The sequence below is a fragment of the Epinephelus lanceolatus genome, chromosome 5 (genome assembly GCF_041903045.1).
Source record: "Epinephelus lanceolatus isolate andai-2023 chromosome 5, ASM4190304v1, whole genome shotgun sequence".
In the NCBI taxonomy this organism is placed as follows: Eukaryota; Metazoa; Chordata; class Actinopteri; order Perciformes; family Serranidae; genus Epinephelus; species Epinephelus lanceolatus.
In genome coordinates, this window is record NC_135738.1 from 9730758 (window position 1) to 9745647 (window position 14890).

A 14890-nucleotide genomic window follows, 5' to 3' on the forward strand; every position below is an offset into this window, starting at 1 on the left:
TCAGAAACTCTTGTTAAAATCAGTGTGCTGTGATTGCACAGCAATGTTGTCACAATGAATATCAGAGAAGCATTGAACTAACTGAAATTCATGCACCGACTCACTGTACACTTTTTTCAATGTTATGTATAAAGCCCAAGATCACAAATCACAATTTACCTCAGAGGGATTTACAGCATTTGACATTCCTCTGTCCTTGGACCCTCAAAGTGGATAAGGAAAAACTACCCCCCAAAAAATGATAGAAACCTCAGGATGAGCAGCTGAGGAGGGATCCCTCTTCCAGGACGGACAGATGTGCAATAGATGTCGAGTGTGCAGAACAGATTAAAATGATAAATATACAGTGATCCATGTGAGAAAATAATAATACATTAAGAGAAAGTGAGACAGAGAGAGATGCACTGCAAACATAGTAGCTAAAATAGCGATAGTATATGTAATAATCATATGTGTATAATAATAATAGCAGTAGTAGTAGATCGCAACCTCGACCCACAATCCAAGCATAGCAGCTTCTACTGTTAGAGAATTGCTTAAGGACTTCCTGTTATATGAAGAGCTGAGTTGGAGAATGTCTTATATGAACACCATATAAATACTTGATGGATAGCGTGCTTAGTGATAGTCCCTTCACTCTACAATAAGGATACCAATAATAGAAAATACAAGGCAACAGATGTCACAGATGGCTATTTATCACTAAAGGAGGAAAACAAAGGGCTGCTAATGAAAATAAAACCTGTGCGTACATTTTAATGAGCCAATGGAGGGAAAATATATTACTCACATTTTTGATTTTGTGACCTGTACTTCAACAAATGTGTCCCCAACCTTTTCTTGTGGTTTTAAAAAGTCTCATCTGTATTAAAGTAATAATGGCATTTCGTCATTCAAAATAAAAACATACGATTTAGATCTTTTCCATCTTTGTCCACCATCAAGACTTATAATTGAAAGATTAAAAAAAGTATTTAAAACACTCTGTTTAATTACATAAGCATAGATTTGGGTGATACCAATGTGTATTTCAAAATAACTAGTTTCTGCTTGTTAAATGTATACAGTCTCTTTCCAAAATAAATTTAGAATGCAGGTAAAAAAAACTTAGCCTCTAGGTTTCCTTCCTCAAGTTTAGACAACAAAAGCATGTGGTTAGGTTTAGGAAAAATGTAATGCCTTGGCTTAAAATAAGTACTTTAACTTGGTGGAACAATACGTCATATAGGTGTCATACGTCACTGGTGTAGTATGCAACACACACTAGCACACTACATTGCTGTTTTGATTTCATATTGGACATCGTCCGTGGTCTGCCTGGATGAAAGTTTGGATTTTGTTTCATCAATCCATCTCGCCTCCCACACACCCTATGCAGACGATCTTGCTCTTTACACGACAGTTGTCTGGTGCGTCTCATACTGCGGCTACATAGTTCCTAGGTGCATCGGTATCTGACGCTAAGGGCCACTGACAAAGTGTCACCAAGATATTTTCAGGGCTTTTTTGCCTTTAATCAATAGGACAGTTGTTTTAGCATGAAGGGGTGAGAAAGAAGGGCTATGACACGCAGCAAAGGGCCATAAGCTAGAATCGAGCCCGTGGCCACTGTGGCATGGACAAAGCCTTTGTACACATGGCACCTGCTCTACCAAGTGGGCTAATGGGCGCCCCTCACCTATGTTTCCTCTATTTATAAGCGATGCAGGCAGCAACAACAAACAACATTTCACTCATGCTAAATTCATCCTGAGCACAGCCCTAGGGGAAAGGACCCAAACACATCAACCAGCAGGTAGAAATGAATATCTTGGCAGAGTGTTGACTACAGCTCTGCTGCACAAATCTCCTCTGAATATGTTCCATTAAACAAGCTGCCATATTTATTTCTGAGTGCACAAAAGGAGTCAACGCACAGTCTCTGGAACCATCTTATATTGGGACCTGCCAGCACACACACACAGGGCACAGTGTGAATTTTTCTTTAACATATGGGGGGAGGTTAGACTGCACCGACCTGAACGTAACTGAGCCTAAATAAACTCCCAATGTTTTGATCTATAAAGGACATGTGCGGTCACGAGAGCTGTGAGAGGTTGTCTTAGGTTAGGCATCATGCCTACCATGCTCTCAGTCTACGATAACCTCCCTCAATACTGGGTGCTGTTTCAGTGGCACCTGAATCATGTACGGCAGAGCTGCTGTGCATACCAGGTGACCCAAAAACATCCAGCCCAAGGGATGAGCTTTTGGCACCAGAGAAACCACAGGGAACAGTGTCTGTCTTCGGCATCAACATGCACCTGCCACAACAGAGTCTGATACACAACACTGGGGAGCAGTCTCAACATATCCCATGAGGGATTACCTTTAGACTTGAACTCAGCCACAGTGTTTTGCGAGTCTTAAATATATGGCGCCCTGAAGGAGAAGTTGTTTAGGTTCTCTGCAACCTTCAGAAGTTGCGTGGATCCTTTGTAGTTTGGTGCAAGTCTGGAGATGCTGATGGTGAAGGGCCTTGATGTCGCCTCAGTCCAGAATGTCCAACCATCATCACTACCAACACCACTATTAAGCGTGGTCAAACTTGATTGCCATCATCCTCTGATCGACTTTGTCAAAAATGTGGTGACTTGCAAAGCAGATGTGTAATATAACTTTTAACTGCTGCGATTCAGAGTGCCAAAGACTGAATGTCAAGTTCAAAGTGCCGCCTTGCAATCTCATGCCACCAGATGGCTTTGTATATATGACATTACCCTTCTCACATGTTTGACTGCCACGTTATTTATTGTGGACAGATAAAAGACATTGGTGAGTGACACCTTTTTGGAAGTAGTCTTCTCCGGTCCTCGGAAAGAGCAGCTGGTCAAGCCGTGGCATTTGATTCAGGGCGGAGGGGAAGGAGGGGATGAGTAGCCCCGTCATATATCATAAAGAAAAGGGGAGCAAGACGGTAATAAACGGAAACAGATAGAAATAGGGACACAAGAGATAGGGCTGGCAGGAGAAACAGCGGGTGCCATGTGAGCAACAAGTCATTCATCATTGAAATATTACTCTCTTGATTCATGTCACAGCCCCGTGGAGTCAACAGTTATGACATATGCAACTCCCCGCTAGAGGAAAACAAGCTCATAACACTGTCCCCTCTCAGTCTGTTCATCTTATTGTATCCCAAGGGGGTCCTCCAATTCTCAAGGCATCCATGACAAAACACAGAAATGCTACAAAACAGCTGGACATTTCAACGCCTGTACCGCGGAAAAAATGCTCTTGGCCATTAAAATAAGCAAAATGAAATCCTCAACACGTCTGAAAATACGATAACTTTATTTACGCTGTTGTAAAAGAGGGGAAGAGCCGATCTGATGTCGCCGCAGTGATACAGCCACGTGGTAGGTCATGACTTGGGGGTGTGCTGAGGCGAAGGTTGGCATGGTGACGGTGACAGGCGGCTGGCCCACCTCCAAAGCTATGGCATTCTAGATTGAATTTCCAGCAAACCCCCCTGTCGGCCGCTGGCTGCCCTGCCCCGCTCCCCACCTTCCTCCTCACCCTCTCAGCGCCCGTGGCCCTGTCCTAACGGATTGTCTCACGCCTTTGAAGTGCCGAGGGAATCCGATTTGAGCTGGCTCTGCTAAATTGTTACACAGCCAGCCTGCCCACCATGATCTAATCAGCCAATTGCATGCTGCTGATTGTAATTGGATGAATTCCCTCGCAGGCTGTTAGGGAAGCAGGGAATGGCGGTTCGGGGAGGGTCACTAGGCCCCAGGGATGAAGACAAATAGAGGAATTACATGAGCCAGGGATGAAGATGAACGGGGCGATGAAGAGATGAGAGGAGGCTGAGCGGTGTCTCAATGGCCCATTAGGAGACAAGAGCCCGACAGGGGAAAAGGTAAAACAGCCCAGCTGTCTGACGGAGGAGACGACACCTCAGTCTGATCCAAAATCAGATTAGACTTGCCTCAATTCAGACTTGAACTAGTGGGAGGATCAGAGGAGGTGAATCTGCATCCACATGAGGATGAAGAAACTTGACTCGGCCGTTAAATTGAACTGTGAGGTCATATTTTTGCGAAGTTGAGTACATAAATGTTTGGCATTTGATTCGTTTTAGTTGTTGCTAGGCAACTGACAACAAAATAGGTGTCGCCTTGTTTTCTTTTTGCAAAAATGGTGAAGAAACTTTCTTTACTGGGTTTGAATATTAGGAAGTCATTTAGGAATTTATTATATACATGTAAAAAGTAATTTGGGCTCTTCTGAGTGTGAGCTCTCAGAATAATTTGGCCAAAGGGGAGCACAATTGTTGGCCCCCTCTCATACAGCAAGCAAATTGTCTTTAGTTTTTTAATGGGTCCAGTGAGCTCCTCCAGAGTTAAAGTATAGTCAGGCTTCACCTTCAGGGTGTCGATTATCAAATTTTATTTGTCTTTTTTTATCAAGACTACTGTGATTGGTTTAAAGCAGTGGTTTTTAAATGGTGTGCTGTGATGCCAGTCCAGGTGTGCGTGGGACTCTGTGATAACCACACATTATTATTGCAATATTCAACTAGGCCTATACAAAAAGTTATGAATGAATTTTTAATTGACTGTATCAGTATGTCGTGCGCACTCATATCCTAATAAAGAGGCAAAAAATGTTATTTAATTGAATTGAATTGAATTTGATTTAATTTAATTTAATTGTAAAAACCTTCAGGGGATACCAATTTGTCACCGTTTGCGCATGGAAATTATAAGTGTGTGACACATCAAAAGCCCTGATTGGCATCTAGATTGAGGGATGATAATTTAAAATGAGAAAGCCTTGAGTGGGACAATGGATCACTTTATTGTACGTAGCAAATTACAACAAAGCACCAGTGAAGACGACCTACCACTGAAAGAAAAGAAAGAAAGTAGACAGTATCACGAAAGCTACCTGTCTTATTTTTTCTTATTTTTATTAGTGATGGGATTTCTCGTTCACTTGTGAGAGCCGGTTCAAAGATGTGGTTCGTTCGTTCGTTTTTTGTTTTGTTTTTTGTTTTTTTGTCTTTTTTTTATGTGTGTGTGGTGGGGGGGTGTTAGTGGGTTCAACGACGAATCGCATTGGTGATTTATTGCATCACGGATATTGTAACGTGGACCCAGAATAGACTCCGCAGATATAAAGTTTGGTGTAGCCATAGCAACAGCCTTTATAAACAACAAGTAGTGATGTGACGTTCGCGAACGAGCCGAGTCTTTGAACCGACTCTTTGAAGTGAACGGGTGAGTGGCTGCACTGTCTTTCTCCCTCACAAACTAGTCTCTCTCAACTTGTTCCGGATCAAATAATCTGAAATTAATGGATACAGAGTAAATTAAAGCAAAAAACAAAGAAATTAGGAACTGGCTCGTTCACTCTAAAGAGCCGGTTCACTCGTTCACTTCAAAGAGCCGGTTCAAAGACTCGGCTCGTTCACGAACGTCACATCACTAATTTTTATTGTGATAAGAGTGATAACACATGTTACAGAAGCTATTGTGCACAGGTGTGCCATGAGATTTTGGCTTGACCAAAAACAAGCCAGACCATTTTTACCCTCTAAAGCTGAAACATAACCTGTGATTCAATTTTCTATCACTGACACAGTGCTGTGGAGAAAGGTCTTAACCTTGCAAGACAATGAATCGCCTAACATGTATGGATACATAACACATTAAAACAGGATGGTTGTGGAACGCAAAATGTTAACTGTGTCTGTATTGGTCTATCTACATCAGATAATAAGTAATTTTAAAAACCAAAGAATATCAGTATACGATTTCTTAACTCTACATATTGACAACGTTTTCAACTAGCCTATGTACTTGAACAGCTTAATTGAATTCCAGAAATTCAGTCATTGCTTTTGGTTTTCATGTGCCACCCCAAGATTTTCAGTGTCCCCATCTGGCCACCCCTAAGAAAAAAGCACAACACTTGAATGCACCATAGGTCAAAGATCAAAATCTTCCACTGTATTATCGCGTTACAACAAAACAGACGCACACACACACACACACACACACACACAAAGAGATACACAGCACCTTGGGAATCTTGAGGCTGGATTTGACAGCGTTACACCGGGTCAACAAGGTTCTGGCCAGTGAATGCCTCTTGGCTTTACAGAGAGACACTGAGAAGCTTTGTTGAGCTGTAGCACCCTGGGTGATGTGTCTTTGTCAGACTGTCAAATGTGCTCCTTGAGATCTTTATCTGCGAGCAGCAAAGTAGACGTTGATATTGTGTTATAGATTATGGATCTAGTGCTGTATATCCTTGAGGTTTTAGATGCTTAGTGTGTAGCAGTGTGTGGTGTAGCACACTCATACATGCTCAAACACCACCAGGCTGTTTTTTCTTGGGTCTGACTGACAGGTGTGTTTTGATATTAGTTGATCCTGACATGTTATCTGTTTCCTCTTCTGTAGGCGGACCTGAGCATAAACCTGCAGGATGATAGCAGCTTCTTCTATGGTGTTTCCAGTCAGTATGAGAGCTCTGAGAACATGATTATCACCTCATCCACCAAAGTCTGCTCCTTTGGCAAGCAGGTGGTGGAGAAAGTGGAGGTAAGGATACCGAGGGTTATCATTGATATTGTATTTATAGGTAAACTTAATCTGGAGTATGCTGATAGTCATACACTTGCTCTTTAATTATGAAACATTACTCATTTTCCTGGAAGGTTACATGTATTGCGACAGAGTTTCCCAGCTCTCCAGCTATTTCTCATATTTTCTGACACTGAAAAGGGAGCAAACCTTAAAATAATTAAGCAGTCTTACTTGTATTTGCAGCCAGTTCACAGTGGTTACAGTGGTCTGTTCTGTGAAGTCATCATAATCCAGTGAAGCTTTAGATATGCTCATTCCTGTCACCTTGTTATTGTTTGCACCATATATTCCCTGGGTTTTGCTTTTAAAGATTAACACTAGATTCTCCACTGGCAGAAAAGGCTCATTGATCTCTGTAGATTAAAAGATATTAATTAATTTAAGACTTTAAGACCTTTTAAGACTTAATAGAGGCAGCCCTAACCATCCAGTCGGTTGTGCTTGTTTGGACTGTATCATGAATATTTTAAGAGAACTGGTGTTCCATGATGGCGCCCTATTCACTCCAAGTTGCTTAACCAAAATTATTTTTTGTCTGGCTTTAGCAGGTCTCCACATTTTGGGGCACAAAAAGTTTTACAAAGGCCCGCACATCTAGACGGTAGATACAAGGTGCTATCAGAAGGACATGTGGAGGATGGAAAGACAGAGTCAGCACACTATTTAATGCTCCCTTTAATATTTTTTAAACTTAACCACTGAGGTGACATTTCAAAGGTCAAGCTTGAATATGTATTTACATGTATGTGTGTATTAGTCTTATGGGGGGCAGTAGGACCAGATGAAGCATTTATGGGAGCATTAACTAGTGTGCGGACTCTTTTGTCCGTCTCCAAGTTTTGGGCCCCAGAGTAATTCATTTTTATTGAATGTAAAGGATCAAATTCCCATATTATTAGGAAGCCCAGAGACTTTTTGTGACACTCAGAAAAATGTTTCATTATGTTACAGTTGTCGAAATGATAATGTAAGAGTAAAGGTATTTTATCTGCAATTCTGACAGTGGCCATTGGGCCTCATTGGCCTCACAGCAGACAGGAAGCTCCGCAGATGCTACCCAGAATTATGAAAAATGTTCAATGTCCTCCTCTGTATGTTTTTATGCCTCCACGGTGATGATAGCCGAGGCCAGAGGCATCATCTTTTCAGGTTCTACATCTGTCCGTCCTATTATCATGAATGCCTCAAGGGAATTTCTTCAAAATTTGGCACAAACGTCCAGTTGGACTCATCAATGACGTGCTTAGAATTTGGTGGTCAAAGGTCACTGTGACCTCACAAAACATGTTTTTGGCCAAAACTCAATAATTCATACACTAATTATGACAAAATTATATATAAATATCTAACAGGATAAAATGATAAAGTGATGACAATTAAAGGCGCCGTACATATCCTTGATCTTCGGTTTTCCAGCGGACCATTCAAGCAAGTCCGGCTTCTCTGCTGCTAACGCTGCTGCCGGGATACAGCTGAGGAGACTGCTAATGCTATGTACTGGGACACTGCTAATGCTGCTTGCCGTGCTGCTAACATTTGTTTCTCAAAAAAATCAGTCGGGTTGATGACCCACCTGCACATGGGCTACAATGTATGATCGAAAATGAATAACAGTTGGAAGTATTTGAAATGTCCATCCCCGTCTAGCTATGATGCTAGTTAGCCAACTTTGGCTAAAGCTTACCTGTCAAGGAGAAGAGTAGCCACTTCAACATCCGATTTCAAATTCTTCTCCGCTTTCAACCGTCTCCACCGTTCAAAAGCATCTCCTATATAGATCCTCACTTTGCCTCGGGTTTTGTCTCAGTGTTTTTGGGAAACATAACGAGGTCGTTTGGGTTTAGTCGCACCGGCGTCAGCCATTGTAGCTCAGTCCTAACTGTAACTGATGCTGAGACTCTACTGACTGTGTGACTGGTAGACGGCGGTGGGTGGCGCAACAGGCCAAAACACAAATTCAAAACATAAACATGATTTGCAGACTGTAATTTTTTTTTTAAAATGCAAATGTTCTGGCTGTACTATTGTTGTCGGTGAGATCAGTATGTTATATGAACATTATTCCTTAGTCTCTGTGACATATTAGGAGGATTTTACGACTATTTGCTTTAGATTTCTTACATATAGCTCCTTTAATATCCAAAAGGTCAACTTCACTGTGACAACCCAATGTTCTGCAAAAACACTTTTTTTTGGCCATTATTTAATGCCATATCTCAGGAACAGAAGGGGATACTGAATCAGGGACACTAATCTTGGATGTCCACCTTGAAACTGTGCTGATTGTATAGATCTGCTGTGCTGCCACGTTGAAGATGTGTGTGAAGCATTTCTTTTTTAGAGTACTTAGTTTCTTTGCACCAGTGTCCATATCTGAATTGTCAACTGTCATGGCTACATATGATTCTGGACATAAACTGCAGTTTGACTGGTTTGCATGAGCATACAACACCAAGGCTGTTATTCTAGTTTGGGTAAAAAACATCTATTTTTGTTTAGTTAATAGTTTGTAACTGTAATATTATTCTGAAAAAAATTAAACTACAAAGCTACGGCAGTAACAGACTCTTGATACAAGGATTGATTTTTGCTTTTTTTTTGTGGTGTTGAAGAAAAAGTTCAGTGGGATTAAGATATTATATTTACAGACATTTACACAGAATATTTTATTCTTTTATTAGACTACTATTATTATTATTATTGAAGGCAGTGACCAAGCCCATTATAACGTGTTAGTTGCCTATAAATTCAGTAAATGTCTTTTTTTTTTTAATGTTTTTTTTCTTTGAAACCATGCCTTTGTGTGCTTCACATTTTAAGGAAAACCCCTAAGTTCTGTGACAGCACAGTTCCTAGTGAACACAGTTCAAGAGGTTTGCATCACTGATTGCTCAATATCTTTGTGACATTTCAACATTAAGAGGTCAAAACCACTACTATCACCCAGAGGAGTGAATGACTGCTACTGGTGGAGATGGATTCCAGTCAGTTAACACTGATCTGTGGTCAGGGAACTGACGTGATTAACAAATCTCCCCAGCATGACTAACTGTTATGCTTCCCGTTAACTAGACAGAATAGCTGCCCTGCCCCCACCTGCTGCTGATGGATTGTACAATATAAACACATACACACACACATCCCTAGGTAGAGCCATCTGCCTCAGTCGACCACATGATGATATTTAATGGCTTCATCATTTGATTACTGTTGTCACGAGAAATATGTTTATTGTCATATCTGGCATGCCATATGCTGCATTAGGTATATTATGTTACACATATTACAGCTTATCACATAGATGCTCATGTCTAATGCGTCCAATTGAGCTTCAGTGGAATATGTATCCCCATTGTTTTTACAATAGATTTCACATTTCATCCTTTAATATGTTTTAAATCCTCTTAACACAATGGTATATGTTCTCATATATTGAACCGTGTGCTTTTATTGTGTATCTGTTTTCCCTAGACGGAGTATGCACGTTTTGAGAATGGACGCTACGTGTTTCGAATCCATCGTTCCCCTTTATGTGAATACATGATCAACTTCATCCACAAGCTTAAACACCTGCCAGAGAAGTACATGATGAACAGTGTACTGGAGAACTTCACTATCCTACAGGTAACCATAGCTATCAGAGATACACAGTACATGTGTGTAGAGGCTGGGGATTTCAGTGCTTCAGTCTGTTTGCGTGCATATTATACTTGTAGTGTTGTAAAAGTCATTCAGGTATTCTCCTAAATATTAAAATAAAAGTGTGATAGTTTGGAAAATATGCCTATTCTCGTTGCTGAAAGTTAGAACTCAAGCAAAATATAAAGCTATAGTTGGTTAGCTTAGCTTAACATAAAGGCTGGAAACAAGGGAAACAGCTAGCTTTGCCCTTTCGAAAGCAAAAAAAAAAAAAAAAAAATCCACCTACCAGTATCTCTGAGGTTCACCAGTACGTCATGTCATGTCACATTCAATATGTTGAATCCTTACAAAAACCAAAGGGGGCTTTGTGCCTGACAAGACACTTTTGAGCAGGGGCGGCCTTAAGCATTTGGGGGCCCGTTTCAAGAGCTAATGTGGGACTCTTATAGGACTGGCAGTCGCTCATCAAGAGGGTGGCACTGGCATGGAGATTTTAGGGGTGGCAGAAATAAATACTGTATATGCTGATTTAATCACAAGCAATAACATATATCAATATTTGCTTGGAAATGCCCCACACTGAGCGTAGCGTTAGTTCAGGCAGGACACAATGTCAAGCTCAGCTCACATCCCAGCTACACCAGCTGATCTCAAACAGCCCAGTCAACTGACGGAGCAGCTGACTGATGGAAGGGAGTCAGCTGATAGACCGCATGATTCCTTTCTATGCAACCAATTAGCAAATCTCATTCAGGGCGCCCTATTTAAACTGCTCTGGCCTGCTTACTGTTGCTGCTTCCTCTGCAAGCTGCTTTGCAACCTGCCTCCACCCCAGCTCCTCCTTTTCATGCTGTGTCTGACTTATCAATGTCATTTCTGCTTGTCATTGATGCTGCTTTGTTCTGTTCCGGGGGGGGTCTTTGCTGCTGCTCTCCCTGCCTTAGGCTCTCCACATAGGCATGCGAGTGCTGAGAGGTGTGCTCTCTCTGCCTTAGGCTTTCCACGTAGGCGCGTGGAAGGGCGCCTTATGCTTTTTACGTAGGGGTGTGGAAGGGCAGAGAGGTGTGCTCTCTCTGCCTTAAGGCTTTCCATGTACGCGCATGGAAGAGTGGAGAGGTATGCTCTCTCTGCCTTAAAGCTTTCCACATAGCCGCGTGGAAGGCTGGAAAGGTAATGAATGAATGTATTGAGGCATCAGATTGTGCCACAATGCATTGCAACCAGGTAGCCCTCAAATAACAGTGTTTTGTTCTGGCTTCTGATTGGCCAACATGGCTGTAGGGTCAGGATCATTTCATCACCTGTTGGTTTGGCGAGCTCTTCACAGCACCTCAGTTGTGTTTTGCGTTTTCATTTACTCAGATGTTTTTTAAAACCTTGCTTGTGTGACAGGATTTGTTTCAGATTAAAGGAGGAAAAACACTTTCTTCATGCACATTTGGACAAGACACTAAAATGAATTTGTCTGCAACACCTCCATGCATTGAAACACACTCATCGTCCTTCATCATTCATGTAGTTCCATTCATACCATTATAAGGTGATGAAGCATACAGGGCTATATGGAGGCTCAAAATGTGTACTTTCTTTGGGTTTCAACGTGCCATAAAGGGTGTGAAACAGGAAACTGTTCCATCTCTAAATAAAAATGCTTCGATGTGATATTTTCTATGAACAACCTTGACAGACCATTAACAGCTGGTAGCAATTTTTCACTGGCAATGAACAGCATTTTTTATGGTTTCTTGCAGAGTTGAAACATTTCGTCCACTTTACTGTAAGTTGGACTTTTCTGAATGAGCCGGTGTGCTCCTCAGAGAGCAGACACAGAGAGGGGAGTGAATAGAGTAGTGTATCACCATAGCAACAAAGTGGTCCTCAACACCAGGGTTCAAAGACATTGGTGTCCCTTCCATTGGCGGCTGCATTCCTACTGGCCAAGGGACAATGACCGTATTGAGCCCACACTGACGACTACATGGCAGCATGTCATTAGGTTTCTCAATGGGCTGATTTAGCTCATATTAACCATGACCAGCTCCTAAACAGATGTGCACATGCACGGGCACAGATGTACACTCGCATATAGACAACAGATGGGTGCACTCACAGATTCCACATTGCAAGGCTGAGCACAATGGATCGATATGTCTCATGTAACAAGTGCTGTGTTCAATGCAACACATAACCAGTTTATGAAGTTGTGTGCTTGTTTTGTGCTTGTTGCATTGTCACACTCCTCCCGGCTGTGTTTGCAGATACAGTTGAGTCTAACACATGGAATAACAACATTTTGACCAGAGAGATCATGTTTCATTTATATATTATTTATCATTATTTGTATTTGTTATGTAGTTTTCGAGACTAGACAATTCTGTCTACTGAATCAAAGTTACTTTACTGTTAGTCATAGATTTGTCATCATCTTCAATTTCAGAAAGCCCAGTATGGTCATATACATATATGGTAAAGGAGGATGTCACAGTATGTTCATAAAATTATTGTTTGCAATGCATGTTCTCCCCATGTCAGCGTGGGTTTTCTCTGGGTACTCCAGCTTCCTCCCACAATCCAAAGACATGCAGGTTAATTGGTGACTCTAAATTGTTCATAGGTGTGAATGTGAGTGTGAATGGTTGTCTGTCTCTATGTGTCAGCCCTGGTGACCTGTCCAGGGTGTACAGGAGCCTATCCCAGCCCCCTTGCGAGGCAGAAATGGAATATAATATAATGATTATATTTCCTGGAATCACCAAAAAATGAGAATTGCTGTGTTTCATTATCTTACAATGAGCCATTTATACCTACATAGAGAATGGGTCCCCATCCGCAGAGTTGTTGCCCTGCCACGTTTCTAGAGTAGCCCAGAAAGGACAAACTAAACACTGGCTGTAGATAGGGCCATTTGCATTTCCGTGTTGCCCATCATAGTTAGCAGCCCCACTGCAACCAGTGAAAAAAATGTTGTTTTTTGTTTGTTTTGTTTTTTAATGTAAAACTGCTTTTTTCAGTGTTTTTAACAGTTTAATTCAACTTTTCCATTTGTTTTGGAGAGGAAAAAACCTCTGCTCCTAGTATTGGGCTCCTGGTAAACACGTCCTGAATGTCTGGATCTTAAGTTATCAGAGACAAAAGGTGATCAAGCTTTAGCAGGTGCTGGGCTAGCAGCCTGTCTCCGACATGCCGGACAGCATAGAAAAAACACTGATTTGTAACGTGAAACTGCTTGAATGAAAGTAATGCGGCTCCCAGTAAAAACCTCCTTAACAATAAACACTTAAGAAATCTTAACTGGGAGTTCATGCTTGGCACTTGGGAGAAGTTTCAGCTGGTTGCAATCTGCAATCCTCACTGCTAGATGCCACTAAATTTTCACAATGCTCCTTTAAGGGGAAAAATGATCTTAATGGTAATGAATCATGCTGTAAAAGGTGACTGAATTTAAAGAGCTGCTTGTAAAGAAGTAGCTGAATTATGTTTGAGAGCAAAGAAACTGAATCATATAATGTCAGTAAATTTTAATTAAATTTATATAATACATTTGCTTTATTGACATTGTTTTTTTCTTTTACATTTGAATACAATTTAAAGGCATGTACAACATAGTGTATAAACAGGTGTCATAGTAAAAAAGGTTAAGAACTTTCACAGAAATTTTACACTCTGGTACAATACTGGTTTTAAAAATAGATATTCATTATGTCTTCTGACATCATGACAAAAAGAAAAAAGTCCAAGGCATACAAAATGGGATCATTTTTCTATTTTGCTTTTGTCAACAGCCTGCACAAAGTGTTGGTACAGAAAAGGTCACTGAACACCTACCAACAGATTTATAATAATGTTTATAACAAATACAGCTTGGGTTAAAAATTTGGGGCCGGTTGTACAAAACACCTCAAGTTAAGATTTTCATTACGTCCTAGGTAAGATTTCCTCAAAATAAAATTGGTTGCATAAAACACTCGTGAGTCTTCTTAAAAAAATTTCCTTAAAATGTTGACTTAAGTATTTATGGTTTTTCTCCTTGTCTTGGTCTTATACTTAAGGAATCCCTAGACTGCACAAAAGATCTTAGCAACCAAAGCAAGGTAAAAAACACTTAAGGCACCTCTGACTCTGTCTTCACTGCAACATGACCGAGATTATGGTGAAAATAAAAACACTCTGAGAGGAGTGTTCTGCGACCAGGAGAACCAAATGGATACGCTTCTGATTTGACACTTTAGATTTGACTGAATTAATTTTTGTTGCAGTTTCTTCCTGCAGTCATTTTCCTTTTTCTGGTATAAGGGGATCGAATTTACTTTGCAGTTTGTGCTTTCTATAATTGTATTCCACCAGACATATAATCTTTTCCTCCTCTGACCAATATGGTTTTCCTGTCTTCCTATCTTCTGCCATTTTTTCACTATCTAACTATTGGCCAACTTTGTGAGGCGAAAACAGGCATCATGAGCCTGAGTCCAAGCAAACAAACTCCATGGAAACTTCTTTGCTGTGAAATCTCTGTCAACATAGTAAATGAGTTAATATTTAGGAAATCTTTTAAGGGATTCTGTGCAACTGTAAAAGTCCCTCAGCTAAGGAGGAATTAAGCCCTAATG

General features: G+C 40.9%; 1 protein-coding gene across 5 annotated transcripts in view; it reads left to right on the forward strand.

Annotated features, from left to right (window-relative positions):
• Positions 1-14890, forward strand: part of tead4 (TEA domain transcription factor 4) — a 68531-nt gene that overhangs the window by 52107 nt on the left and 1534 nt on the right. For all 5 annotated transcript variants that reach the window (XM_078167684.1, XM_078167685.1, XM_033633987.2 and 2 more), the window contains exons 9-10: positions 6456-6596; positions 10113-10265. In XM_078167684.1, coding sequence (XP_078023810.1) covers positions 6456-6596; positions 10113-10265 — 294 coding nt within the window. The remainder of the gene's footprint in view (positions 1-6455; positions 6597-10112; positions 10266-14890) is intronic.